Here is a 26,234-nt window from a genome sequence, read left to right on the forward strand (position 1 = left end):
AAGTCAGCTACTGGAGGACAGGCTTTTCTATGCCCAGCACCTAAAACCCTGAATGGGGTACCTGATTCTTAACAAATGATTACTGCTTCATTTTCCATTTAACCTGAGCAGATATCTATCAAGCAGTTTTTCTGAGCCACTCGCCTTATCTAATCTGAGGGCACAATGACAGGACAGATCCATCTATATATCAGTCTCAGCTTATTTAATACTTTCTCATGGTGGCCATGCACCCTAGAGCACAAGGAGATCCTAATTCCTGTCACAGTCTTTTTGTTTTGAAAGGGCTTGTCAGGGAGAAGGTGCTAATGTGAGGGGTTGGGGATTGGTTGCTCTTCTCAGGAAGATCAAAATCCTCACAAGCTCCGGGGATCTCTGTCCAAATGACTCCAAACTTCCCCCATCAACTCTTAGGCATACTTCAACTAACTGCTTTGGTCACAGGATTCTCTACTGAGACTTCAGGGACACTGAAGAAAGTGAGTGGATCTGACCAGGGAAGAGAACCAACAAACTCCACCAGTATCCCTATGACTGGCTTTATCGGGAGAGATTCCATTGCTGACACTGAAAAGGACATACGTGTCATGGAGACAACTCCAAGAGCCACAGCCACTCAAGACCCACTTCTCACTGTTTGCACTGGAGCAGGTGACCTCATCCCTGGGATGCACAGGAGAACTGTGTCCTCTCCCACCGAAACCTCAGTTCCATCTGAGATATCCTCTGGAGTCACCATTGCCATTGCAAGGACCTCACTCTCCATGACTCCAGTAGAAATCACAGCTAGCCCCGGCTCCAGTGCTCCCTTAAACATCAGCCTAAGCACAAGAACAGCTTCCCTTGAGCCTGCTACTTCGTTGGAGGACCCAGGGCCAGCCGGCCTGCCTCCAGAAACTGAGAGAAACCCACAGGCAACACCAACTCCAGCTATCACCCTGCCTCCAGCCAGCACACAGGAAGTTTGCACAACAGCATCTCCCAGTCCTCCTGACACAACCACAGAGGGCAGCAGTGTCCAGGCAGGGACAGCCTCTGTTTCTGATCAGGTGCCTTCCACTTCCAGCCTCTTCCCAAGTAAGCATATTTTAAATAAACTTCCCAGGGAGGAAATTGGGGTGTGGTCTTGGAGGGAATGGAGAGTGTCTGTCCAGGGAGGGTTAGTTTGTGCCTTTCTAAGGGGAAGGGTCTTCCTCCCAGGTCCTTCCTCTCTTTAGCCTTCCATTGAGCCACTGTAGGGACATTTTCTTGGTTCCATATCTGTTGAATTAGTGTCATCTCTCCAGGCTTCCTCAACTCCATGCAAGGATAGTTTCACAGTCCCTGTGCTAAAGTGATTCTCCTCTTCTTATTGATGGGATTCTGATTCCACTTGATTTAGTGGAACCTCATGATTTAACATATATGGGGATTGTCCATCAATGAGTCCATGCTTTGAAGGGGAAAATTTGATTATTTATCCTGTGGGGAAAAGTCAGAGAAGCCATGTATTTTTGGTCTCAGCAGTTAGTAGCAACAATGTACTTTCCTTTGGGAGTCCACTAATACAGACTTGACTGAGCTCTGGTTTCTCCCCTCCTCTCATCCTGTAGGAGGTGATGCTGGTGTGGTGCCAGACACACATGCCCAAGGCCATAATGCACCAGGAAGCACAGTTGCACCAATAAGTAGCCCCCTGACCCCTGTGTCTACTATTATTCCCTCAGGTAAGTAGGTACCTCCTCTCTGTCTCTGTGTTGGAGGTTTATCCTTTTTAGGGCCTTGTTTCCCAATCTTACAGAGGAAACATGAAATTATTTTAGAGATCAATCCTCAAGAACTCTTCTGAACCTCTGATTCCTTTCTATGTATAGCCTAGAGAAGAGAAGTTTTAGAGGTAGGAGTGAGATTCCCACTGCTAAGGTCTTTTATATGAGCAACCATAGGTATAAAGTTGGAAGGAAACTTTGAACCATCAGGTATTATGGATAGCCTCTCATTTTACTGATGTGGATACTGAGGTTTAGAGAAGTAAAGTAATTAGCTCAGGGTGACCGGATATGACTGGAAGGGACCCTTAAAGGTCATCTAGCTGGATCCCATCTTTTTACATATTGGAAAATTGGGGTGGAGAGAAGTTAAGTGACATGCCCTATGACACAAAAGTAGAAAGCAGCAGAGGTGAGATATGAACCTAGGACTCTATTATGCTGTATTTCAAGGTCAAGAGGAGAAGTCAGCCCTAACACCTCACATTGAATGGCTTCCACTTTGGGAAAGATTCCTTCTATGAACTCTCCCAAGTTCATAGCAGAGAATGTGTTTTTACATTTTTATTTACATCTTCAGTATTTAGGATAGAGCTGGGCACATGATAAATACTTAATTAATGGAAACTAATTGATTGATTTGATCTAATGAGTAGATTTGTGAGATTCAGTTTATTAAAAAAATTTGTCTTCAAAATGTATCTTATACACCTACCAACTGAACTTGCCTATGGAAAAGTGAAGGAGAATGGAATAAGAAATTATGTAACACCTACTATGTGCCAGGCACTTTGACTAAGCATTTTTTATAGAAATAGTATCTCATTTGATCCACAGAACAACCCTAAGTGTTGGGCTTTATAGTTAGCCCCATTTTTCAGATGAGAAAAAGATGCAAGCAATGACTGCTTGACTTTCCCAGGGTCATACAGCTAATGAGTTCTTAGGTCACATTCGAACTCAGGTCTTCCTGACTCCAGGCTCAGCACTATCTCTACTGTGCCAACTAATTACTTATATGGTCTGAGCCACAGAGTTCCTGGTGTCAAGAGTCAGGAATGGAGACAGATCCAAAGGCTGTGCTCTTTAGCAGTGAACTTGGGGAAGGTGGATCCTGCAGATATGGGCAAATCACTTTATTTCTATCAGCCTTGACTTGCCAAAGAGGAAAAGAATGGTTCTGGGACCTTCCCTTTAAGGTATGATTTCATGACCTTCTCCCTCATCTTAGCTTAATAGTTCACTTGGACCTTTGGTGATTGATTGCACTTGGCCCACCCATTTAATACTGAATCCCAAGAATTTGCCTCTAAGTTTTGTCCTTTCTGAGAAGTTCTTGAACCAGGGATGCCTCTTGGTCACTAGTTTATGGATTGATTCCTACACATTAGCTCTGTGATTCCTGTGACCTGGTCCTACTCTACTATGGCCTCTGAGTGTTTCCAAGAACTTCTGTAGCCAGGAGATCCTAGATTGGTCAGAGGTCAGAACTGAAAAACTGGACCTCTCTGATGTCATTGTCTCCACATGGCTTCTGGCAGCCCTTCAGCCTGGTGGACAAGGTCAAATTTGGAGTTCTAGGTGTGATGATGTAATAGTTAAAATAGTTGTTTGTCTTAAACTTAGTGATTAAAATAGTGGAAGACTTAAATTGTAGTAGATAAAAGAGTGGATGAGTAAGTTGTGACTGCAGAAAATATGTTTTTAAGACAGTGTCTTATTTTAAATCAAATATAAGGTGGTCGCCAGGGAAAAATTCCCAATTATTAGAATATACCCAAGTAAACTGTGTTTTATAGAGATTTTAATTAATACAATGAGGAATTAAGAAAGAGAGAGAGAAAAGAGGAATAATGAGAAAAGGATAGGCTGGCCCAGGGCAGCCCTGGCCAACCTAGGCCTAAGCCTTAAGAGAAAGATCAGTCAGTCCTTAATCACTCATCACAAGATCTGTCCAAGCAAGGATTCTAGTGACACCCAGCCAGCTTCATCTCAGCTGATTCCACCAGCTCAATCCTGAATCTGAATGTCTTGTGAATGAATCTGAGCTCCTATTTAAAGGGAATTTTCTACTATGTCTCCTCCCCTAAGTTCTCACATCTACCAATCACAGTAGACATTTTTCAAAGGACAGACCATTCTTAGTTCACACCTGAGTAGAGTAGAATCTCTGAGTAAGTTTTCATCTCTTTGCTCCTTGTAAATTCACAAGCTGCCTGACCTTTATAGGTACTTAGCACCCCTTTGTATTAGTTCTAAAAATAGGCATGGCTTAAGAACTTTTTGTCTTACTATAAGTATGGGTTGACATACTTTGTATGTAAAAGTATCTTGTATTAAAAGTATCTTTCATTGTTTCAGGGAAGAGTTTACAACTTCATCTTCCCCTAAGGCATGCTTAAGTATGGTGAAGTGGAGTTCCCACATTCCTGTTTTAAGTACCTTCACTGCCCAAATGGTGAACGGTCCAAATGGGGTATGGTCTTAACCCAACCTTATGAAGTAGGGTCTGAGAAATTTTAAGGTTCACAATGGGAGATGAAGATGAGGAGACAAGTGTCTCTAGATCAGTGGTTCTCAACCTCTCAATATGTAGCAATGAGAATACATAATGCATATCAGGTATTTGCATTCCTAATCATAACTGTAGCAAAATTACAGTTTTGAAGTAGCCACCAAAATAATTTTTTGGTTTGGGGTCACTGCAACATGAGGAACTGTATTGCGGGGTCATGGCATTAGAAAGGTGGAGAACCACTGCTCTAGGTGATCTTAGGTGAGGATTGGAGGCAGACCATCAAGCCATTTTCTGGATAAGAAACTTCAAGGGAGGGAAGTGTGTCCCATGTACTATAAAATCCCTAAAGCATCCTCTTATTAAGTTGTGACTGATATTCCTCTCAATTTGTTTATTGCTTTTGTTAATAATCCTTGTTCAGACATCTATTTCCAATAGAAAATCACCTATGCTATTAGAGAAGCTGTATGTCATTCAGCATTGCTGTTGAGAAATCAAGCCATATCTGATTAGCATGTTGCTTAATAATCTCTGATGCTCTTTATCTTTTAAAATTTGACTTTAATTAAAATAATTTTATTTAAAGATATGATATTTGGCTAATTAAATCTAGTAATAATTTTCAATATATGTTTTCTGAAATTATTAGGTCCAAATATTGTTCCCCCTTTCCTTCGGTCCCCCTCTTGGAGAGATGGTAAGTAATTTGAAATGGATTATACATATATTATCATGTAAAACATAATTCCATATTGGTCATTTTTATAAGAGAACACTCATATCAAACCAGAGCCACATAAACTGTACGTAAAATGATGTGAAAGGGAGTATGCTTTGAACTGCAGCTGACTCCCACATTTCTTTCTCTAGAAGCGTAAAACATTCTTGGTCAAAAGTCCTTCAGAACTGTTCCAGATTGCTGTCTTTCTGAGAGTAGCTACAACTTTCACAGTTGATCAAATGCAGATCAAAGCATGCTCCCCTTTAAATTCAATTCAAAATTATTCATGTTATATCTTATAATACTCTCTGTTTCTTGTTTGGTCTTGTCATGGTTATTGTCTGCCTAGTAATTATTGATCTCTAGAGAGCTGTTAAAGATAGATAGATAGATGAGTGAGGAAAGGTAGTAGTCAAGGTGGAATGGCTCATGTTGTACTCTCTCACTCTCTTTTCCTGGTCTATGGTAGCTGAGGAGTATCTCTGGGAAATGGTGATCCTGGGTGATGTGGTAGTGTAAGTAAGTTAGGGGAAGGTTTCCCCTATTGAGAGATAAGAGGGTTACCCCAGAATTAATTGGCACAGTCTTTTAGAATTGTAAGCCTCTCCTCAGTTCATGACTCAGTGAGGAGTCCTGACCTGCACTTTTTTTTTGCAATGGCTGATCATGCACAAAATATATCAATCTACTTTCCTTATAGTGGATGTTTGTAAGGTCTTTCATCAAAATTTGGGAAAATAATCACGAACTTTCACAGAACCCTTGGGACAGGCAGAAAGAGGTCAGCTGGATTCCTTTTCATATGAATGCAAAAATCTTTTGGGATTCCTCGTGTATTGGGATGGAGACAAAAGCAGTAAATAAATCAACTACTGTGAAACATTTTGCATGAGTGGGAATTGCATAAATTATCATTGCAGGACTTGGTACAACACAGTGGTTTTTTATCATATGGTCATTGACTGCTCTCAGATCTTGAACAAATATATAGACCACATTGCTCTTTGCATCTAACTTGGGCTTTTTCACAGTGAATATGGGGGTGTTTTATTTGGAGATACAGGGTACTAGTATTCCTCGCTGTAATAGGGACTCTATTATGGGGTTATGTCATCAATTGCTTCTTTGCTTAGTGGGTATTGTGGGATTTCTTGTGCTGAACCTTCTCTAGTTCTTTATCTTAACAGGGACTGCTGATTTCAATTACCCAACATCTATAGAATTGGTGGCCCATAAACCTTCAGGGATATCGGGTGATATTTCATTGATGTGATTTCCATTACCCTCTGAATCTATTGCATCTTGAAACAGTACTAGAAAAAGATTTAGGGATTCTTCAGGTAGTTCTAGTGAAATATCTCCAGTAGGGGTACTGAGAGAGATGGCTGACCAAAGCTGGGTCTGGGTAGTCTAAAAGCCCTAGGTAAAGCAGCAATGCTGCTCAGACCACTAGCTCAGGCCCACTCAGTCCTCTTGAGGGAGCAATCCCAATGGGGGCACAACCTGAACTGTCTCTACCAGCATGGAGACTTTGCCTCCTCAGCAGCCACAGCTCCTTACCACCTGGCCTTGCAGAGGATGAGTCCAGCTGATGCCAAAAGTAGAGCCAAGCACCAGAAAAACAAGCAGGGCAGAGGGAGCATCAGTAACAGCAGCGGCTGTGGCGGCGGCCTTGAAGCTCCCCCATCCACCAGCATGGCTTCCCCCCAGAGCGCTGTAGCAGGCCTGCTCATGGCCCTGGCCTCGGAACCCAAAGGACCCCTGGACACTCCCTAATCCTCTTTCTAACTAAGTTTCTTCCATATTCTCTGCTCCAAAGAATAATTTTTGACAATTACAAATATTCTCTTTCCATTTCGATATATAAACATTTTAACTCTTTAATGAGTCCATTCAATTTTCTCTTTTTGATTTACCATTTTGGGCTTCTCTTCTGTATCATGTTTGGACATAAAATATTTTATTTTGGTCTGACTTATTCCTCAGGAATACTTTGAAATCTTCTATATTATTGAATTTCCATTTCTCCCCTGAAAAAATGTACTCAGTTTTGCTGGATAGGTTACTCTGGCTTGCAAACACATATCTTTTGCCTTCCTGAATATCCTATTCCATAACACTCAATCCTTCAGTGTAGAAGCTGCTAGATCCTGTGTGATCCTGATTTTCAGTTTCATGGTATTTGAATTGGTTTTTATGGCTGCTTACAGTATTACAGTATTTTCTTTTTATCTTGATGGCTCTTGAATCTATTACATTCTTGGAAATTGTCATTTGAGCATTTCTTTCTAGAGGTGATCTGTGAATTCTTTGAATTTCAATTTTATTTTTGTGTCTGACGATATCTCAGGAGTTTCTTTGGTAATTTCTTGTAGTGTGACACCCTACACCAAGATAAACTCAGAATGGGTGAATGACCTGAATAGAAAGAAGGAAAGTATAAGCAAATTATGTGAATACAGAATGGTATACTTGTCAGATCTTTGGGAAAGGAAAGACTTTTAAAACCAAGGAAGAGCTAAAAAAATCACCAAATGTAAAATCAATCATTTTGATTACATCAAATTCAAAAGCTTTTGTACAAACAAACCTAATGGATCCAAAATTAGACGGGAAGCAACAAACTGGGAAACAATCTTCATTACCAAAACCTCTGACAAAGGTCAAATCATCCAAATTTATAAAGAACTACAGCCAATTGTACCAAAAAACCAAGCCATTCTCCAATTGATAAATGTGCAAGGGACATGAATAGGCAATTTTCAGTTAAAGAAATCAAAACTAGTAAATAAGGACATGAAAAAGTGTTCTAAATCTCATATAATCAGAGAAATACAAATCAAAACAACTCTGACATTATCACCTCACACCTAGCAGATTGGCTAACATGATAGCAAAGGAAAGTAATGAATGCTAGAGGGGGTGTGGCAAAGTCTGGACATTAATTCATTGCTGGTGGAGTTGTGAATTGATCCATCCATTCTTCAAGGAAATTTGGAACTATACCCCCAAAAGGTGCTAAAAGACTGTCTGCCCTTTGATCCAGCCATAGCACTGCTGGCTTTGTACCCCAAAGAGATAATATAGAAAAGGACATGTACAAACATATTCATAGCTGGGCTCTTTGTGGTGGCAAAAAATTGGAATATGAGGGGATGCCCTTCAATTGGGGAATGGCTGAACAAATTGTGGTATATGTTGGTGATGGAATACTATTGTGCTCAAAGGAATAACAATAAAGTTGAAGAATTCCATGGTGACTGGAACAACCTCCAAGAAATGATGCAGAGGGAGAGGAGCAGAACCAGGAGAACACTATACACAGAGCCTGATACACTGTGGTACAATCAAACGTAATGGACTTCTCCATTAGTGGCAATGCAATGACCCCGAACAACCTGGAGGAATCTACGAGAAAAACTGGAATCCACATCCAGAGGAAACACTTTGGGAGAAAAAACACCTAAGAAAAAGAACTGCTTGAATGCCTGGGTCGAAGGGATATGGTTGGGGATGCAGACTCTAAATGAATATCCTAGTGTAAACAACAACATGGAAAATAGGTCCTGATCAAGGACACAAGTAATACCTCATGAAATTGCGGGTTGGCTGTGGGAAGGGTAGGTGGAGTGGAGGGAGGGAAACAATGTGATTATTGTAACCAAGTAATAATGTTGTAAATTGACTAAATATAATAATTCAAATGGAAAAAATAAATAAAAGGCATGTTAACATTAACATTTAAAAATTAATATATAAATATATTTTGAAAATACAAGATTAAGTGTTCTTTTCATTAGTGAGTTCTCATACCACTTTTTAATATAGCTCCAATTTTGCCGTTCTAGATGTTCTTCTTCTGTGCATTTTTGTATATCTTGTTCCATATGGCCAATTCTGCTTTTCAAAAGAGTTCCTCTCTCCTTTGAATGTTTATGCATCTCTTACCACTTTGTCTATTGTGATTTTACCCCCATTTGAAATAGGTTATTTAGTCAATTTAGAACATTAGTACTTGTTTACAATAATCACATTATTTCCCTACCTCCCTCTTCATTTGAGGTGGTCTCCCTATTCATCTTGGATACTGTCAATTAGATTTTTTTCTTTCCTTTTTTTAATTAGACTGACTAGTATTTTGTATATTTTATTTGTTTTTTTTCAAAGTACCAGTTTCTAGTCTTATTTATTAAATCAATAGTTCTTTGACTTTCGATTTTATTGATTTCTGCTTTGATTTTTTGGATCTCTAATTTATTCTCCATCTGAGGATTTTTAATTTGTTTGCTTTCTAGATTTTTAATTTGCATTCCCAATTCATTGACCCTCTGCCCTTCTTAATTTGTTAATATATGAACAGACATCAGAGAAGGAACTAGAGAGGGAACATAAAGCTGGCTGCCAGGCCAGAGCTGTGTAGATCCTTCATATTTGCTCCAGCCTTACAAGAGGTGATGGCCTCAGAGCACACCCAGCCCAACCAATCTGAACTTAATCTCATCAAAAGTCTTCAGAACTCAGGGAAGTCCAGGGTCCACACCCCTTCCTCATTGACTGCTGGACTTTAATCCAATCAAAAGACTCCAGAGGACAGGGAAGCACAAACCCCCAACAACCCTCCCCAACAGACTGCACCAAGAGATCTTCTGTCACAGCTCCAAGAGGGGAGACTGACAGAAGCCCCGAAATCCCCCCAAAATGAGAGGATCAAGATCACAGACAAATATAGGGAGCAAAGAAAGGGTGAATATGAGCAAAGAACAGAAAAAGAAGAAAGAAATTACAGTAGACAGCTTCTACACAGTGAATGGAGCAGAGGGGGAGGGATCAACAATCGATAAATCAGAAATCCCAGCGAATTGGATACAGGCTTTGGAAGAACTCAAAATGCAATTCAAAACACAATTAAGAGAGGCTGATGACAATTTTAATAGCAAGATAAGTTATCTGGAAACAGAAAACAGTGTCTTGAAAGCCAAAATTAATCAGCTGGAAAACAAGGCAAAGAAGATGAGCTATTGTGCTCAAAGGTATAGTGAACTGGAGGAATTCCATGTGAACTGGTACAGCCTCCAGGATTGATGTAGAGGGATGGGAACAGAACCAGGAGAACATTGTACAGAACCAGGAGACTGATACACTGTGGTAAAATCAAATATAATGGACCTCTCTATCAGTCGCAATGAAATGATCTAGACCAATTCGGAGGGATTTATGAGAAAAAACACTATCCACGTTCAGAGGAAAAACTCTGGGAGCAGAAACACAGAAGCAAAACAATTATTTGACCATATGGGTCAATGGGAATATGATTGGGGATGTAGACTCTAAATTATCACCCTAGTATTATAAACATCAATAATATGGAAATAGATTTTGATCAAGGACACCTGTAAAACCCAGTGGAATTTCACACTGGCTCGGGGGGGGGGGGGGTTGAGGGGGAGGGGGAAGAGTGAGGGAGGTGAGGGAAAGAACGTGATTCATGTAACCAGGGAAAAATATTCTAAATTAACTAATTAAATTAAATATAAAAAATAAAAAGAGACAGTTAAACTTGGAATCTGTACCTGTGGTGAATGGAGAGCTGTTCTCAGTTTCAGATTCTTTGTGCAGCTACAGTATACTCTCTGGGGATCTATCTTCTTTCAGTTCTTCAAATGTGGTATCATGCAAACAAAGGTGTTTTTAATAGCCTTCTGATCTAAATTCTGGTTTCTGAGTAACTGCAGCCATTTCCCCCCACTTTGAAATGTGACCAGGGAGAGTCTGCTGCCACCCCCCCACCCCCGTGGCTACAAGTACTCCTGTCTGCTCGCACTCCTCCACCTTGAGATCTCCCCCACAGATTAGGGTCTCATTCTGAATATGAGCAATGCAGCAGGAGAATTGCCTTCACTGTCAGCAAAGGGATTCCTGTAATCTCCTTCTGAGCCACTCTCTGATCCCTCAACCCCTTATTGACTGGGGATGAATGCTCCAGAAGCCTTTCCTGTTGCTTCAGTTGTGGACAAGTCCTTTTGGCTTGATGGGGTCTGCCCTGGTACACTGCTTTACTTCCACCTCCACCTCTGTACACATCATCTGTCCTGCAGGTCTTCAAAGTCGTTTTGTGCGGGAAAATGATTTGTTTGTCTTTTTTTGTGATATACTCCTCCAGAATTCATTTTAGGACATTGTATCAGGTTTTGGGGTGGTAATTTGATAGAGATCAGATGGGGGATGTGTATCTTCTACACCAACTTGGTGAGACTCTGCCCTTGGCTTCTATTCTTATACATTTGAATTATTGGAAATTGGAAATGAGAACCCTTATCAGAAGAATATGAAGCAAAGATTTTTTCTCTCCAGTTAGCCAATTCCCTTCTCATTTTACCTACATTGGTCTTGTTCTGGAGGAAAACCCAATTTTAAGTTAGCAACACTCTCCATCTTATCTTGTTGTCCTATCTATCCCTCATGTGCACATGAACTGTCCCTCTGTCCATTAAAATGAAAGATACAATTTTCCTGATAACTCATTTTTTTATATCACCTTTTAGGTAGCTTGCTCATATACCCATTTGAGTTTACTTTGTTATGTCAAGCAAGAATATCGGTCTATCCCTAGTCCTCCTGGACTAATTTTCAGTATTACCAGCAATTTTTGTTAAGTAATGAGTTCTTACTCTTGAAACTGGATTAACCTCCTCATTTTATGTGTGAGGAAACTAAGGCAAAAACATAGGATATGGCAGGACCATGATTTGAATCCAGGTCTTCTGACTCCCAAGTCCACAATTTTTAATACTGCCAGAAAAAAGTATAGTAGAGGTATCCTCAGTTTTCCTCTGAGGAAGGACTAGAATAGTGCCACCTAGAATAATGGTCATGATCATGATAATGGTCACCACAGTAACTAGCATTTAGAGAGATCTTTAAGGTTAAGCATTTTCTCTCATTTGAATAACATTTGTAAGGCTCAGACAATTGGGTATCTTTCCCTTCTGTACAGCAGCAGGGAGATACAACTGGAAGAGCTTCATCCTTAACTTCACCATCACCAACATGTTTTATACAACCAAGATGGCTCAAAGGGATTCCAGCACATTCCGTCTTCCTGAATGTTTCCTGCAGCGCATGGTGAGACTCTTCCCCTCCACACCCCTCTTCCTCCTTGCATCCATGCTTCCTTCCTCATCCCTGGGTATACAGACTTCCTCTAGCCAGGTACTCAGAAGTTCCCTTCTCTCTTTTTATTTCCAGTTCAAGGTATTGTTTGAAAGAAGCAGCCTTGGTTCTCAGTATTGTGGATGCAATGTGATCTTGCTGAGGTGAGAATCTTGAAAGCCATGAGCTCAAATAGCAGGGACCATAACATTCCCATTTGACAAAGATCACACACAGGCTGCTGCTGCTTCCCAATAGCAATTCCTTCTTTCACAAGCTGTAATGGATTCACCACCACCACCACCCCCACCCCTCCCAACCAACAAGCCATTAGAAATATTGTGGGCACCTTCTACCTTTTCCCTGGTGGAGAAAAACTTCTTTTTCCACAAGTCTTCCAAAGACAAGGTTGTAAGTTTAATCACTTGAACTTTATAACTCCATGTGAAAGAAATAACATAGGAGGCACCAGAGTGCTTAGAAAATAATTGATTAGAACATATCAACATTCACTGTCTCTAGAATCATAGGATTATAGAATGGAAGCTTAAAGAGATAGTAGAGGCCATATGGACCACTCTTCATTTACAGATGAAAAAATGAAGAGCCAAGGACATTCCAGTGACTTTTCCAAGATCAAAGATACTGTCAGATCCAGAATTTGGACACAGGCCATTTGATTTTAAATCCAGTGGTCTTTGTAGTACTCTAAAGAAACTACTGAAAATAATCTGATCCCATACACACTTGTAAACATAGATGTGAGTGAATTTACACAGCACTTCCAATTTCATTGCAGCAGATCAGAGTGCTGAGCTTGAAATCAGGAACACCTTAGTTCAAATTCTCTCTGAGACTCTTAGCAGCTGCGTGACCCTCAGCAAGTCACATCATTTGTCTTAGCCTCAATTCCTTCATCTTTAAAATGATAAGGTTGGTTTTGATGCCTTCCAATGTCCTTTTCAACTCTCAAATTATAATTCTCTCCAAACCATTGTTCAAAGTGGGTCACTTCTTTCAAGAGTGTTTTCTGAATAATTAAATTTCATTAATTAAACCAAAGGTGTCAAACTCAAAAGGAAACAACATCCCTGTCCCCTGCATGTTGACTCAGAAAATTATGCATATTTATATATTTCATCATGAACACTTTAAAATTATAGAGGAACAGTACTACACTATAGTCTTGTTCAAGTGATTTTCAGGAAGGGCCATGTTTGATATCTCTTGTCTAAATCATCAATTTCTAGGTCTATGAAAAATGGGGCAGCAACAGGAGTGGAGGTTATATGTTTTTATAAGGAAGTTTTCTCTGTCCCCGTCTTGGACAAGAAGAAGATTTACCAAGAGCTGAGTCAAGAGACAAATGGAATAACAAGGCTTGGACATTATATTCTAGATAAGAAAAGCCTCTATGTGGATGGTGAGTAGCCCAAATTGGGACATACATTTTTATTTCTCTAGGTGATTCCATTTCCAGAAAACAACCCACCTACCCCAAATTCTTCTTACCTTTTTAGACCACCCTTATTTTCATGGGTTTTTTTTTCTATCCCTCCTGGGATGCTGGCCCTCAAAGTGGTGACAAAATATAGAGATATGGGGGTTTACTTCTAAAGATCATAAGTGGCTGGATTTTTCTTAGGATCCTTAAACAAAGATATATGCCATCAATCTCCCTTCCTCTTGATTGAGGAAGTGCCTTGAATGATAAAGTGCCATTTTACCAACCTTGTGGGCCCCAGAACATCTCTCCATTGCTTCCTTCAACGTTTGCCCAGATACCCTACTGAAACATTAATGTTTACTCTCTCTCTCCCACCCTCCCTGCTCCTCTCTCTCCTCTTCCCTCAACCATTACTTTTCCTTCTCATTTCATTTCTCCTTTATCTTTTCTCCCTTTTTTTATTCTTCTCTTTTCTCTATTTCCCCTCTCCTCTTGTCTTCACTTCCCTTCTGTCCAATTCTCTTCCATTTTGTTCCCTTCTCCTCTCCTCTCCCCTCCTTTCATCTCTGTTTCCCTGCCTTCTTTCCCTCCCTTCTTCCCTTCCCTCCCCCGAATCTCTCCTTCTCTCCTTCCCTCTGAATTTCTTCCTCCTCTTTTTCTTCTCCCCTTCCCAACTATAGGGTATAACCCTCAGATGATGCCACCCCCCTACACAAAAGGTGAGTTTTCAATTTATTAATTTCTCTATATTTTGACCTTTTTTTGGAAGGAGGGGAATAGGGAAGAGGGGAAATGGGTTTGGGGGGTTCAGAATGAAGTGTACTGTTAGAAATGGCCAATGTAGAGCCCTTCTTTACTCATATATCTATGGGGGTTATTTTGCTACTCAAAACATATACAAATTGTTCAAAAGGGTAAAAATTAATCCAATAGGACGTGGAAAGCAGGTTACCCCTATCCCCTTCTCATTCAATATTTAGTCAAACCTTGTGGTCTTTGTAACCCTGGTTCAAAGAAGGCATCTCCAAGGATTTCAGGGAGACTTGTGCCCGTCCTCTATGATCTTCATTCAGTAATATTGGCCAATGTTTTTCTTTTTTTTTTTAATTTAATTTAATTTTTTTGTTGTTGCAATACTCACTTTGTTTCCCTCCCTCCCCTCCAACCACCCTTTTCCAGCAGCCAAATTGCAATTTCATTCGGTATTAATTGTGTCCTTGATCAGAACCTATTTCCATGTTTTTGTTTGCATTAGGATGTTCATTTAGATTCTACATCCTCAACCATATCCCTTCGACCCATGTATTTAAAGCAGTTCTTTTTCTTTCGTGTTTTTACTCCCACAGTGTTTCCTCTGAATCTGGATACTGGTTTTCCTCGTAGGTTCCTCAGAGTTGCTCAGGGTCATTGCATTGACACTAATGGAGTAGTCCATTACGTTTGATTGTACCACAGTGTCAGGCTCTGTGTATAATATTTTCCTGTTTAGGCTCCTCTCATTCTGCTTCAATTCCTGGAGGTTGTTCCAGTCCCCATGGAATTCTTCAACTTTATTGTTATTCCTTTGAGTACAATAGTATTCCATCACCAACATATGCCATAATTTGTTCAGTCATTCCCCAATTGAAGGGCATCATCTCATTTTCCAATTTTTTGCCACCACAACGAGCCCAGCTATGAATATTTTTGTATATGTATTTTTCCTTATTATCTCTTTGGGGTACAAAGCCAGCAGTGCTATGGCTGGATCAAAGGGCAGAAAGTGCCCTTTGTGGTCATAGTTCCAAATTTCCCTCCAGAATTGTTGGATCAATTCACAACTTCACCAGCAATGCATTAATGTCCAGTCTTTGCCAACACCTCTTCCGGCTGTCATGTTAACCAATCTGCTAGGTGTGAGGTGATATCTTAGAGTTGTTTTGATTTACATTTCTCTGATTATTAGAGATTTAAAGCACTTTTTCATATGCTTATTAATAGTTTTGATTTCCTTAACTGAAAATTGCCTATTTATATCCCTTGCCCATTTATCAATTGGAGAATGGCTTGCTTTTTTGTATGATTGGTTTAGCTCTTTATAAATTTGTGTAATTAGACAAACACAGGAAGTATATGAACACAACTACAAAACACTTTCCACAAAGTTAAAACTAGATCTAAACAATTGGAAAAACATTGATTGCTCATGGGTGGGATGAACTAACATAATAAAAATGACAATCCTACCCAAATTAATTTGGCACTTATGGCACTTATTTAGTGCCATACCCATTGAACTACCAAAAAACTTCTTTACTGAATTAGAAAAAACAACAACTAATTTCATTTGGAAGAACAAAAGATGCAGGGAAATCATGAAAAGAAAATTCAAAGGAAGGAGAACTTGCAGTCCCAGATCTCAAACTATACTATAAAGCAGTGGTTATAAAAACAATTTGGTACTGACTAAGAGACCGAAAGGGGATCAGTGGAATAGACTTGGCGTAAATGATCTCATCAAGACAGTTTATAACAAACCCAAAGACCCCTGCTTTTGGGACAAAAATCCACTATTTGATAAAAACTGCTGGGAAAATTGGGAGAGTGTGGGAGAGATTAGGTTTGGATCAACACCTCATATTCAAAATGGGTGAATGACTTGAACATTAAGAAGGAAACTATAAGTAAATTAGGTGAACACAGAATAGTATACATGTCAGACCTTTGGGAAGGGAAAGACTTTAAAACCAAGCAAGACTTAGAAAGAGTCACAAAATATAAAATAAATAATTTTGACTACATCAAATTAAAAAGGTTTTGTACAAACAAAACCACTGTAACTAAAATCAGAAGGGAAGCAACATATTGGGAAACAATCTTCATAAAAACCTCTGACAAAGGTTTAATTACTCAAATTTACAAAGAGCTAAATCAATTGTACAAAAAATCAAGCCATTCTCCAACTGATAAATGGGCAAGGGACATGAACAGGCAGTTCTCAGCCAAAGAAATCAAAAGTATTAATAAACACATGAAAAAGTGTTCTACATCTCTTATAATCAGAGAGATGCAAATCAAAACAACTCTGAGGTATCATCACACACCTAGCAGATTGACTCACATAACAGCTATGGAAAGTAATGAATGCTGGAGGGTATGTGGCAAAGTAGGGGCATTAATTCATTGCTGCTGGAGTTGTGAATTGATCCAACCATTCTGGAGGGCAATTTGGAACTATGCCCAAAGGGCGATAAAAGTCTGTCTGCCCTTGGATCCAGCCATGGCACTGCTGGGTTTGTACCCCAAAGAGATAATAAGGAAAAAGGCTTGTACAAGAATATTCATAGCAGCGCTCTTTGTGGTGGCCAAAATTGGAAAATGAGGCGATGCCCTTCAATTGGGGAATGGCTGAACAATTTGTGGTATATGTTGGTGATGGAATGCTATTGTGCTAAAAGGAATAATAAAGTGGAGGAATTCCATGGGGACTGGAACAACCTCCAGGAAGTGATGCAGAGGGAACGGAGCAGAACCAGGAAAACATTGTACACAGAGACTGATACACTGTGGTACAATCGAAGGTAATGGACTTCTCCATTAGTGTCAATGCAATGTCCCTGAACAATCTGCAGGGATCTAAAAAACACTACCCACAAGCAGAGGATAAACTGTGGGAGTAAAAACACCGATGAAAAGCAACTGCTTGACTATAGTGGTGGAGGGGATATGACTGATGAGAGACTCTAAATGAACACTCTAAAGTAAATACCAACAACATGGAAATGGGTTTGAATCAAGAACACATGTGATACCCAGTGGAATCACGCGTGGGCTATGGGAGTGGTGGTGGGAGGGATGGGGAGGGAAGAAAAGAAAATGTTCTTTGTTTCCAATGAATAATGTTTGGAAATAACCAAATAAAATGATGTTAAATAATAATAAAAAATAACTTTGTGTAATTAGACCTTTGTCAGAGGTTTTTGTAATGAAGATTGTTTCCCAGTTTGTTGCTTCCCTTCTAATTTTGGTTGCATTAGCTTTGTTTGCATAAAAACTTTAATTTGATGTAATCAAAATGATTGATTTTACATTTTGTGATTTTTTCTAGCTCTTGCTTGGTTTTAAAATTCTTTCCTTTCCCAATGTTCTGAGAAGTATACTACTCTGTCTTCACCTAATTTGCTTATAGTTTCCTTCTTTACATTCAGGTCATTCACCCATTCTGAGTTTATCTTGGTGTAGGGTGTGAGATGTTGATCCAAACCTAATCTCTCCCATACTGTCTTCCAATTTGCCCAGTAGTTTTTATCAAATAGTGTGTTTTGGTCCCCAAAACTGGGATCTTTGGGCTTATCATAGATTGTTTTGCTGAGGTCATTTTCCCCTACTCTATTCCACTGATCCTCCTTTCTGTCTTTATATCCTTTCTAGAATCAGTCTACCACCATGGGTCCAGAAGATGGAGGAAAGTCTACCGAATGAATGGCCATCTGTTTCAATCCAAACGTTTTAACAGAAGAGCCTACTGTGCCCAGTGCAGTGAAAGGATATGGTGTCTCGGAAGGCAAGGCTACAAGTGTATCAAGTGCAAATTACTGGTCCATAAAGGTTGTCATATTTTTGTACCACGGACCTGCAAAAGGCATATGGATTTGATGATGCCATCCCAAGAAACTCAAGTAGAGGATAAAAATGATAAAGTTGACCTTCCCTCCGAAGAAAATGATGGACTCGCTTAAGTTCCCTCAACCTGGAAACAGGACAGCCTTAAAGATGATTCTGGGGACATTAAGCCAGTTATCGATGGGATGGATGGAATTAAAATATCTCAGGGGCTCGGGCTGCATTGCCACTAATGGATAAATCCATTACCCTCAATTGTATTGTACCACACTGTGTCCGTCTCTGTGTACAATGTTCTCCTGGTTCTGCTACTTTCACTCTGCATCAGTTCCTAGAGGTCATTCCAGTTCTCTTGGAATTCCTCCAGTTTGTTATAACTTTGAGCACTATGTTATTCCATCACCAAAGTATACCAGAATTTGTTCAGTCATTCCCCAATTGAAGAGCATTACCTCATTTTACAATTTTTTGCCACCACAAAGAATGTAGCTAGGAATATACTTGTAGAGGTCTTTTTCCTTACTATCTCTTTGGAGTACCAACCCAGCAGTGTCATGGCTGGATCAAACGGAAGACAGTCTTTTAGCACCCTTTGAGTATAGTTCCAAATTGCCCTCCAGAATGGTTGAATCAATTCACAACTCCACCAGCAGTGCATTAATGCCCTCCCTTTGCCACATCCCCTCCAGCATTCATTACTTTCCATTGCTATATTAGCCAATATGCTAGGTATGAGGTGATACCTCAGAGTTGTTTTGATTTGCATCAATATGATTATAAGAGATTTAGAACACTTTTTCATATGCTTCTTAATAGTTTTGATTTCTTTGGCTGAACACTGCCTATTCATGTCCCTTGCCCATTTATCAATTAGAGAATGGCTTGATGTTCTGTAAAATTGATTTAGCTAGCTTTTCATAAATTTGAGTAATTAGACCTTTTCAGAGGTTTTTGTTTTGAAGATTGTTTCCCAATTTTTGCTTCTCTTCTAATTTGGGTTGCATTGGTTTTGTTGGTACAAAACATTTTTAATTTGATGTAATCAAAATTGTTTATTTTACATTTTGTGATTTTTTTTCTAAATCTTGCTTGGTTTTAAAATTTTTTCCTTTCCCATAGATCTGACATGTATGCTATTCTGTGTTCACCTAATTTGCTTATAGTTTCCTTCCTTATACTGAAGTCTTTCACCATTTCTGAGTTTATCTTCGTGTAAGGTGTGATACGTTGATCCAAACATAATCTCACCCATACTGTCTTCCAATTTTCCCGGTAGATTTTATCAAGTCGTTGATTTTGATCCCAAAAGCTAGGATCTTTGGGTTTATCATAGACTGTTTTGCTGAGGTCACTTACCCCATGATTTCCCTGGATATCTTTAATCTTTTGTTCTTCCAAATGAACTTTGTTATTTTTTTAAATAGTTCAGAAAAAAGTTTTTTGTTAGTTCAATGGGTATGGCACTAAATAAGTTAATTAATTTGGGTAGGATGGTCATTTTTATTATGTTAGCTCATCCTTCCCATGAGCAATTCATATTTTTAGAATTCTTTAGATCTAGTTTTAATTATGTGGAGAGTGTTTTGTAATTGTGTTCATATAGTTCCTGTTTTTTTCTAGGCAGATAGATTCCTAAGTATTTTATATTGTCTAGGATGATTTTAAATGGAATTTCTCTTTCTAATTCTTGCTGCAGAGACATGTTGGAAATATATAGAAATGCTGATGACTTATGTGGGTTTATTTTATGTTCTTCAACTTTGCTAAAGTTGTTGATTATTTCAACTAGCTTTTTATTTGATTCTCTAGGATTCTTTAAATAGATCATCATATCATCAACAAAGAATGATAGCTTGGTCTCCTCATTGCCTATTTTAATACCTTCAATTTCCTTTTCTTTAATTCCTACTGCTAGTTTTTCTAGTACAATGTTAAATAATTGAGGTGATAAAGGGCATCCTTGTTTAACTCCTGTTCTTATTGGGAAGGCTTTTGGTTTATCCCCATTGCAGATGATATTTATTTGTTGATGGTTTAAGATATATACTGTTTATTATTTTTAGGAAAGGCCCTTCCATTCCTATGCTTTCTAGTGTTTTCAATAGGAATGAGTGTTGTATTTTGACAAAGCCTTTTTCTCCATCTTTTGAAATGATCAAGTGATTTTTGTTGGTTTTCTTGTTAATATGGTCAATTATATGGATGGTTTTCTTAATATTGAACCATTCTTGCATTCCAGGTATAAATCCTAACTGGTCATATTGAATAACCCTTGTGATCACTTGCTGGAGTCTTTTTGCTCGTATCCTATTTAAGACTTTTGCATCTATATTCATTAAGGAGATTTTGGTCTGTAGTTTTCATTCTCTGTTTCTAACCTGCCTGGCTTTGGAATCAGTACCATATTTCTGTCATGAAAGGAATTTGGTAGAATTCCTTCTTTGTTTATTCTGTCAAATAGTTTGTTTAATATTGGCATTACTTATTCTTTGAATGTTTGATAGAATTTATTTGTGAATCCATCTGCTCCTAGGGAATTTTTCTTAGGGAATTCTTTGATGGCTTGTTCAATTTCTTTTTCTGATATGGGGTTGTATTAGGTAGTCTATTTCTTCCTTATTTAGTCAAGGCAATTTATATTTTTATAAATATTCATCTATGTCACCTAGATTGCCATATAATTGGGCATAATAATTTTTAATGTTTGCCTTAATTTCCTTTTCATTAGAAGTGAGGTCTCCCTTTTCATCTTGGATACTGTCAATTTGGTTTTATTCTTTCCTTTTTTAAATTAGATTGACTCGCACTTTGTGTATTTTATTTCTTTTTTCAAAGTACCAGCTTCTAGTCTTATTTATTAAATCAACAGTTTTTTGACTTTCAATTTTATTAATTTCTCCTTTGTTTTGTAGAATCTTTAATTTAGTCCTCATCTGAGGATTTTTAATTTGTTCACTTTCTAGTTTTTTAATGTGCATGCCCAATTTATTGACCTCTGCCCTTGCTAATTTGTTACTATATGAATTTAAGGATATATATTTCCCCCTGAGTAACTCTTTGGCAGGATCCCATAGATTTTGAAAGAATGTTTTCTTCATTGTCATTTTCTTCAGTAAAATTATTGTTTCTATGACTTGTTCTTTAACTAACTGATTTTGGAGAATTGTATTGTTTAATTTCCATTTAATTTTGTTTTTTCCTCTGCCTCTCCATGTATCTTTACTAATTATAATTTTCATTGCATTGTGCCTGAGAAAGTTCCATTCATTATTTCTCCTCTTTTGCAGTTTTTTGTAATATTTTTATACCCTAGTAAAAGGTCAGTCTTTATGAATGTACCATGTGCTGTTGAAAAGAAGGTGTATTCCTTTTTGTCCCTATTTATTTTTCTCCACATGTCTACTAACTCTAATTTTTATAAAATTTCTTTCACTTCTCTTACCTCTTTCTTATTTATTTTTTGGTTTAATTCATCTAGTTCTGATAGAGGAAGTTTCAGGTCTCCCATCAATATATTTTTTTCTATCTATTTCATCCTTGAGCTTCACTAGTTTCTCCTTTAGAAATTTGGATGCTATGCCATTTGGTGCATACATGTTGAATACAGATATTTTCCTCATTATCTGTACTGCCTTTTATTAGGATGTAATTAACTTCCTTATGACTTTTAACTAGATATAGTTTTTCTTTGGCTTTGTCAGAGATCATGATTGTGACTCCTGCCTTCTTTTTTTTTAAAATATTATTTTATTTGGGTATTTACAAACATTATTCAATGTAAACACTGATCGTTATCTTTTCCTCTCCCCGCCCCCTTCCCACCACTTCTCCCATAGTCGGCTCACAATTCCACTGGGTTTCAGATGTGTTCTTGGTTCGAACCCATTTCCATGTTGTTGATATTTGCACTAGAGTGTTCATTTAGAGTCTCCCCTCAGTCATTTCCTCTCAGCTACTGTAGTCAAGCAGTTGCTTTTCATCAGTGTTTTTACTCCAGCAGTTTATCCTTTGCTTGTGGATAGTGTTTTTTAGATCCCTGCAGATTGTTCAGAGACATTGCATTGTCCCTAGTGGAGGAGTCCATTACCTTTGATTGTAACACAGTGTATCAGTCTCTGTGTACAAGATTTTCCTGGATCTGCTCTTTCATTCTGCATCATTTCCTGGAGGTTGTTCAAGTCTCCGTGGAATTCCTCCACATTATTATTCCTTTTAGCACAATAGTATTCCATCACCAACATAGACCACAATTTGTTCAGCCATTTCCCAATTGAAGGCATCCCCTCATTTTCAAATTTTTGGCTACCACAAAGAGTGCAGCTATGAATAATCTTGTACAAGTCTTTTTCCATATTATCTCTTTGGGGTACAAGCCCAGCAGTGCTATGGCTGGATCAAAGGGCAGAAAGTCTTTTATCACCCTTTGGACATAATTCCGAATTGCCCTCCAGAATGGTTGGATCAGTTCACAACTCCACCAGCAATGAATTAATGACCCTACTTTGCCGCATCCCCTCCAGCAGTCATTACTTTCCATAGCTGTCATGTTAGCCAATCTGCTAGGTGTGAGTTGATACCTCAGAGTTGTTTTGATTTGCAATTCTCTGATTATAAGAGATGGAGAACACTTTTTCATGTATTTATTAATAGTTTTGATTTCTTTGGCTGAGAACTGCCTGGTCATATCCCTTGCCCATTTATCAATTGGAGAATGACTTGATTATTTTGTACAATTGATTTAATTCTTTGTAAATTTGAGTAATTAAACCTTTGTCAGAGGTTTTTATGAAGATTGTTTCATACTTTGTTGCTACCCTTCTAATTTTAGTTACATTGGTTTTGTTTTTACAAAAGGTTTTTAATTTGATGTAGTCAAAATTATTTATTTTACATTTTGTGACTCTTTCTATGTCTTTCTTGGTTTTAAAGTCTTTCCCTTCCCAAAGGTCTGACATGTATACTATTCTGTATTTACCTAATTTACTCATAGTGTCCTCCTTTATGTTCATGTCAGTCACCCATTTTGAATTTATCTTGGTGTAGGATGTGAGGTGTTGATCTAATCGTAATCTCTCCCACACTGTCTTCCAGTTTTCCCAACAGTTTTTATCGAATAGTGGATTTTTGACCCAAAAGCTGGGATCTTTGGGTTTATCATATATTGTCTTGCTGAGGTCAATTGCCCCAAGTCTATTCCACTGATCCTCCTTTCTGTTTCTTAGCCAGTACCAAATTGTTTTGATGACTACTGCTATGTAATATAGTTTGAGATCTGGGACTGCAAGGCCCCCTTTCTTTGTATTTTTTTTTTCATTATTTCCCTGGATATCGTTGATCCTTTGTTCTTCCAAATGAACTTTCTTATGGTTTTTTCTAAATCAGTAAAGAAATTTTTTGGAAGTTCTATGGGTATGGCACTAAATAGATGGATAAGTTTGGGTAGGATGGTCATTTTTACTATATTGGCTCCTTCTACCCATGAGCAGTTCATGTTTTTCCAATTGCTCAAGTCTAGTTTTAGTTGTGTGGAGAGTGTTTTCTAGTTGTGTTCCTATCATTCCTCTGTTTGTCTCGGGAGATAGATTCCTAGCTATTTTATTTTGTCTAAGGTGATTTTGAATGGGATTTCTCTTTCTAGTTTTTGCTGCTGAACTATTTCGGAGATGTATAGAAATGCTGATGACTTATGCGGTTTTATTTTGTATCCTGCAACTTTGCTAAAGTTGTTGATTATTTCAATTAGCTTTTTGGTTGAATCTCTAGGATTCTTTATGTAGACCATCATGTCATCTGCAAAGAGTGATAGCTTAGTCTCCTCCTTGCCTATTTTGATGCCTTCAATTTCTTTATCTTCTCTAATTACTACTGCTAGTGTTTCTAGTACAATGTCAAATAGTAGAGGTGATTATGGGCATCCTTGTTTCACTCCTGATCTTATTGGGAATGCATTTATTTTATCCCCATTGCAGATGATATTGGCTGATGGTTTTAGATATATACTGTTTATTATTTTTAGGAACAACCCTCCTTTTCCTATGCTTTCTAGTGTTTTCAATAGGAATGGATGTTGGATTTTATCAAAGGCTATTTCTGCATCTATTGAAATAATCATGTGATTTTTGTTGGTTTTCTTGTTGATATGGTCGATTATGTGGATGGTTTTCCTAATATTGAACCAACCCTGCATCCCTGGTATAAATCCTACTTGATCATGGTGGATGACCCTTCTGATCTCTTGCTGGAGTCTTTTTACTAGTATCCTCTTTAAGATTTTTGCATCTATATTCATTAGGGAGATTGATCCATAATTTTCTTTCTCTGTTTTTGATCTGCCTGGTTTTGGAATCAGTACCATGTTTGTGTCATAAAAGGAATTTAGTAGAATTCCCTCTTTGCTTATTATGTCAAATACTTTGTATAGTATTGGGGTTAACTGTTCTCTGAATGTTTGATAGAATTCACTTGTGAATCCATCGGGCCCTGGGGATTTTTTCTTAGGGAGTTCTTTGATGGCCTGTTGGATTTCATTTTCTGATATGGGATTATTTAAGAATTCTATTTCTTCTTCTGTTAGTCTAGGCAGTTTGTATTTTTGTATATATTCATCCATATCACCTAGATTGCTGTATTTATTGCCATATAATTGAGTAAAGTAATTTTTAATGATTGCCTTGATTTCCTCTTCATTGGAGGTGAGGTCCCCCTTTTCATCTTTGATGCTCTTAATTTGCTTTTCTTCTTTCCTTTTTTTAATTAGATTGACCAGTACTTTGTCGATTTTGTTTGTTTATTCAAAGTACCAGCTGCTAGTCTTATTTATTAAATCAATAGTTCTATCACTTTCTATTTTATTAATTTCTCCCTTAATTTTTCGGATTTCTAGTTTGGTTTTCTGCTGGGGGTTTTTAATTTGATCGCTTTCGAGTTTTTTTATTTGCATTTCCAATTGATTGATTTCTGCTCTCCCTAGTTTGTTAATATTGTAAACCTTAAAATTTCTTAGATTTATGAATGTTGGAAATTTCCCCCATTGGGGAATCTTATACTTGAAAAATTACCTACTGATATAGTAAGAACTCTATTGGAATGTGAAACTCCTTGATATGGCAGGATCCTTCTCCTCCCTACTTTAGACTACTTTAGGACAGAAACCTTTTGCTAAACAATGGAAAGGGCTTTGACCTATGCTTATGGATAGAATAGGAAGTTCTTTGAGTCATGATTGATTTTAAAATTGATACAATGCGATACTAAGTATCTATAAAGGTGGGGCAACTTGTATGTAAACTTGCTTAAACCAAAAAAGGAAAAGATTTAATCAGAGTCTTCCTCTTGATGAAATTAAGACAACCCAAGAATGTTTTCTAGGGTTTAGATCAATTGAAGAGACTGAATCTACTCAGCTGTGAATTCAAATGGGCTGTCTTTTTTAAACATCTACAGTGATTAGTAGATGTGAGAACTGAGGGGAGGGAACTTAGATTTTTCCTTTAATGATAGCAGGGTCTGAGCGAGGAGGGGGAGGCTTGAAGGAGTCTTTCTCTGGAGGAGCTTGACAGAGAACTCAGGGAGAGAGGCTGGAAATTGAGAGGCTGGAAGGAGAACTCAGGAGGGGTCAGGAGGAGACTCTGTTGGTCTTGGGAGAAAGATTTGGGGAGACTCTCTCTTTGAGGAAGGACACTGGCCTGGTGTCATTAGAACCTTTACCTAGACAGATCTTGGGTGAGTGATAAAACAAACTGACTGATTTCTCTCTTAGGACTGAGGTCTAGGCCTTATTGGCTTGAGGCCCTTCATACTTATTCCTTTCTTACTTTCTCTCTTTTTCTATTAATTAATCAGTGTATTATGAATTAAATTTCTCTATAAAACCCAGTTGGCTTGGACATATTCATAATTTGGGAATATATTCCCTGGTGGCCATCTTATATTAATTAAAACAAGACACTGTAGGAAACATATTTCAGCGGTCATAATTGTTATATATTTCCCTGGCTCCCAAACATTTTAATTATAACAACATATGCACTCAGGGATATGAATTTACCT

The 26,234-nt window shown here is 38.2% G+C and overlaps 2 protein-coding genes across 4 annotated transcripts in view; one reads left to right on the forward strand and one right to left on the reverse strand.

Moving 5' to 3' along the window:
• Positions 1–18,450, forward strand: part of LOC107650527 (mucin-16-like) — a 48,599-nt gene extending 30,149 nt beyond the window's left edge. For 2 of the 3 annotated variants that reach the window (XM_056798733.1, XM_056798731.1), the window contains 8 exons: positions 445–1,077; positions 1,593–1,706; positions 4,916–4,963; positions 11,982–12,109; positions 12,233–12,300; positions 13,387–13,559; positions 14,264–14,302; positions 17,994–18,450. In XM_056798733.1, coding sequence (XP_056654711.1) covers positions 445–1,077; positions 1,593–1,706; positions 4,916–4,963; positions 11,982–12,109; positions 12,233–12,300; positions 13,387–13,559; positions 14,264–14,302; positions 17,994–18,301 — 1,511 coding nt within the window. In that variant the 3' untranslated portion in view covers positions 18,302–18,450. The remainder of the gene's footprint in view (positions 1–444; positions 1,078–1,592; positions 1,707–4,915; positions 4,964–11,981; positions 12,110–12,232; positions 12,301–13,386; positions 13,560–14,263; positions 14,303–17,993) is intronic. The other variant, XM_056798732.1, reaches the window with a different exon arrangement.
• LOC130454526 (transient receptor potential cation channel subfamily M member 2-like) overlaps positions 1–26,234 on the reverse strand; it is a 68,028-nt gene that overhangs the window by 7,501 nt on the left and 34,293 nt on the right. The window lies entirely within an intron of this gene.

The sequence above is a fragment of the Monodelphis domestica genome, chromosome 5, assembly GCF_027887165.1.
Source record: "Monodelphis domestica isolate mMonDom1 chromosome 5, mMonDom1.pri, whole genome shotgun sequence".
Taxonomy (NCBI): Eukaryota; Metazoa; Chordata; class Mammalia; order Didelphimorphia; family Didelphidae; genus Monodelphis; species Monodelphis domestica.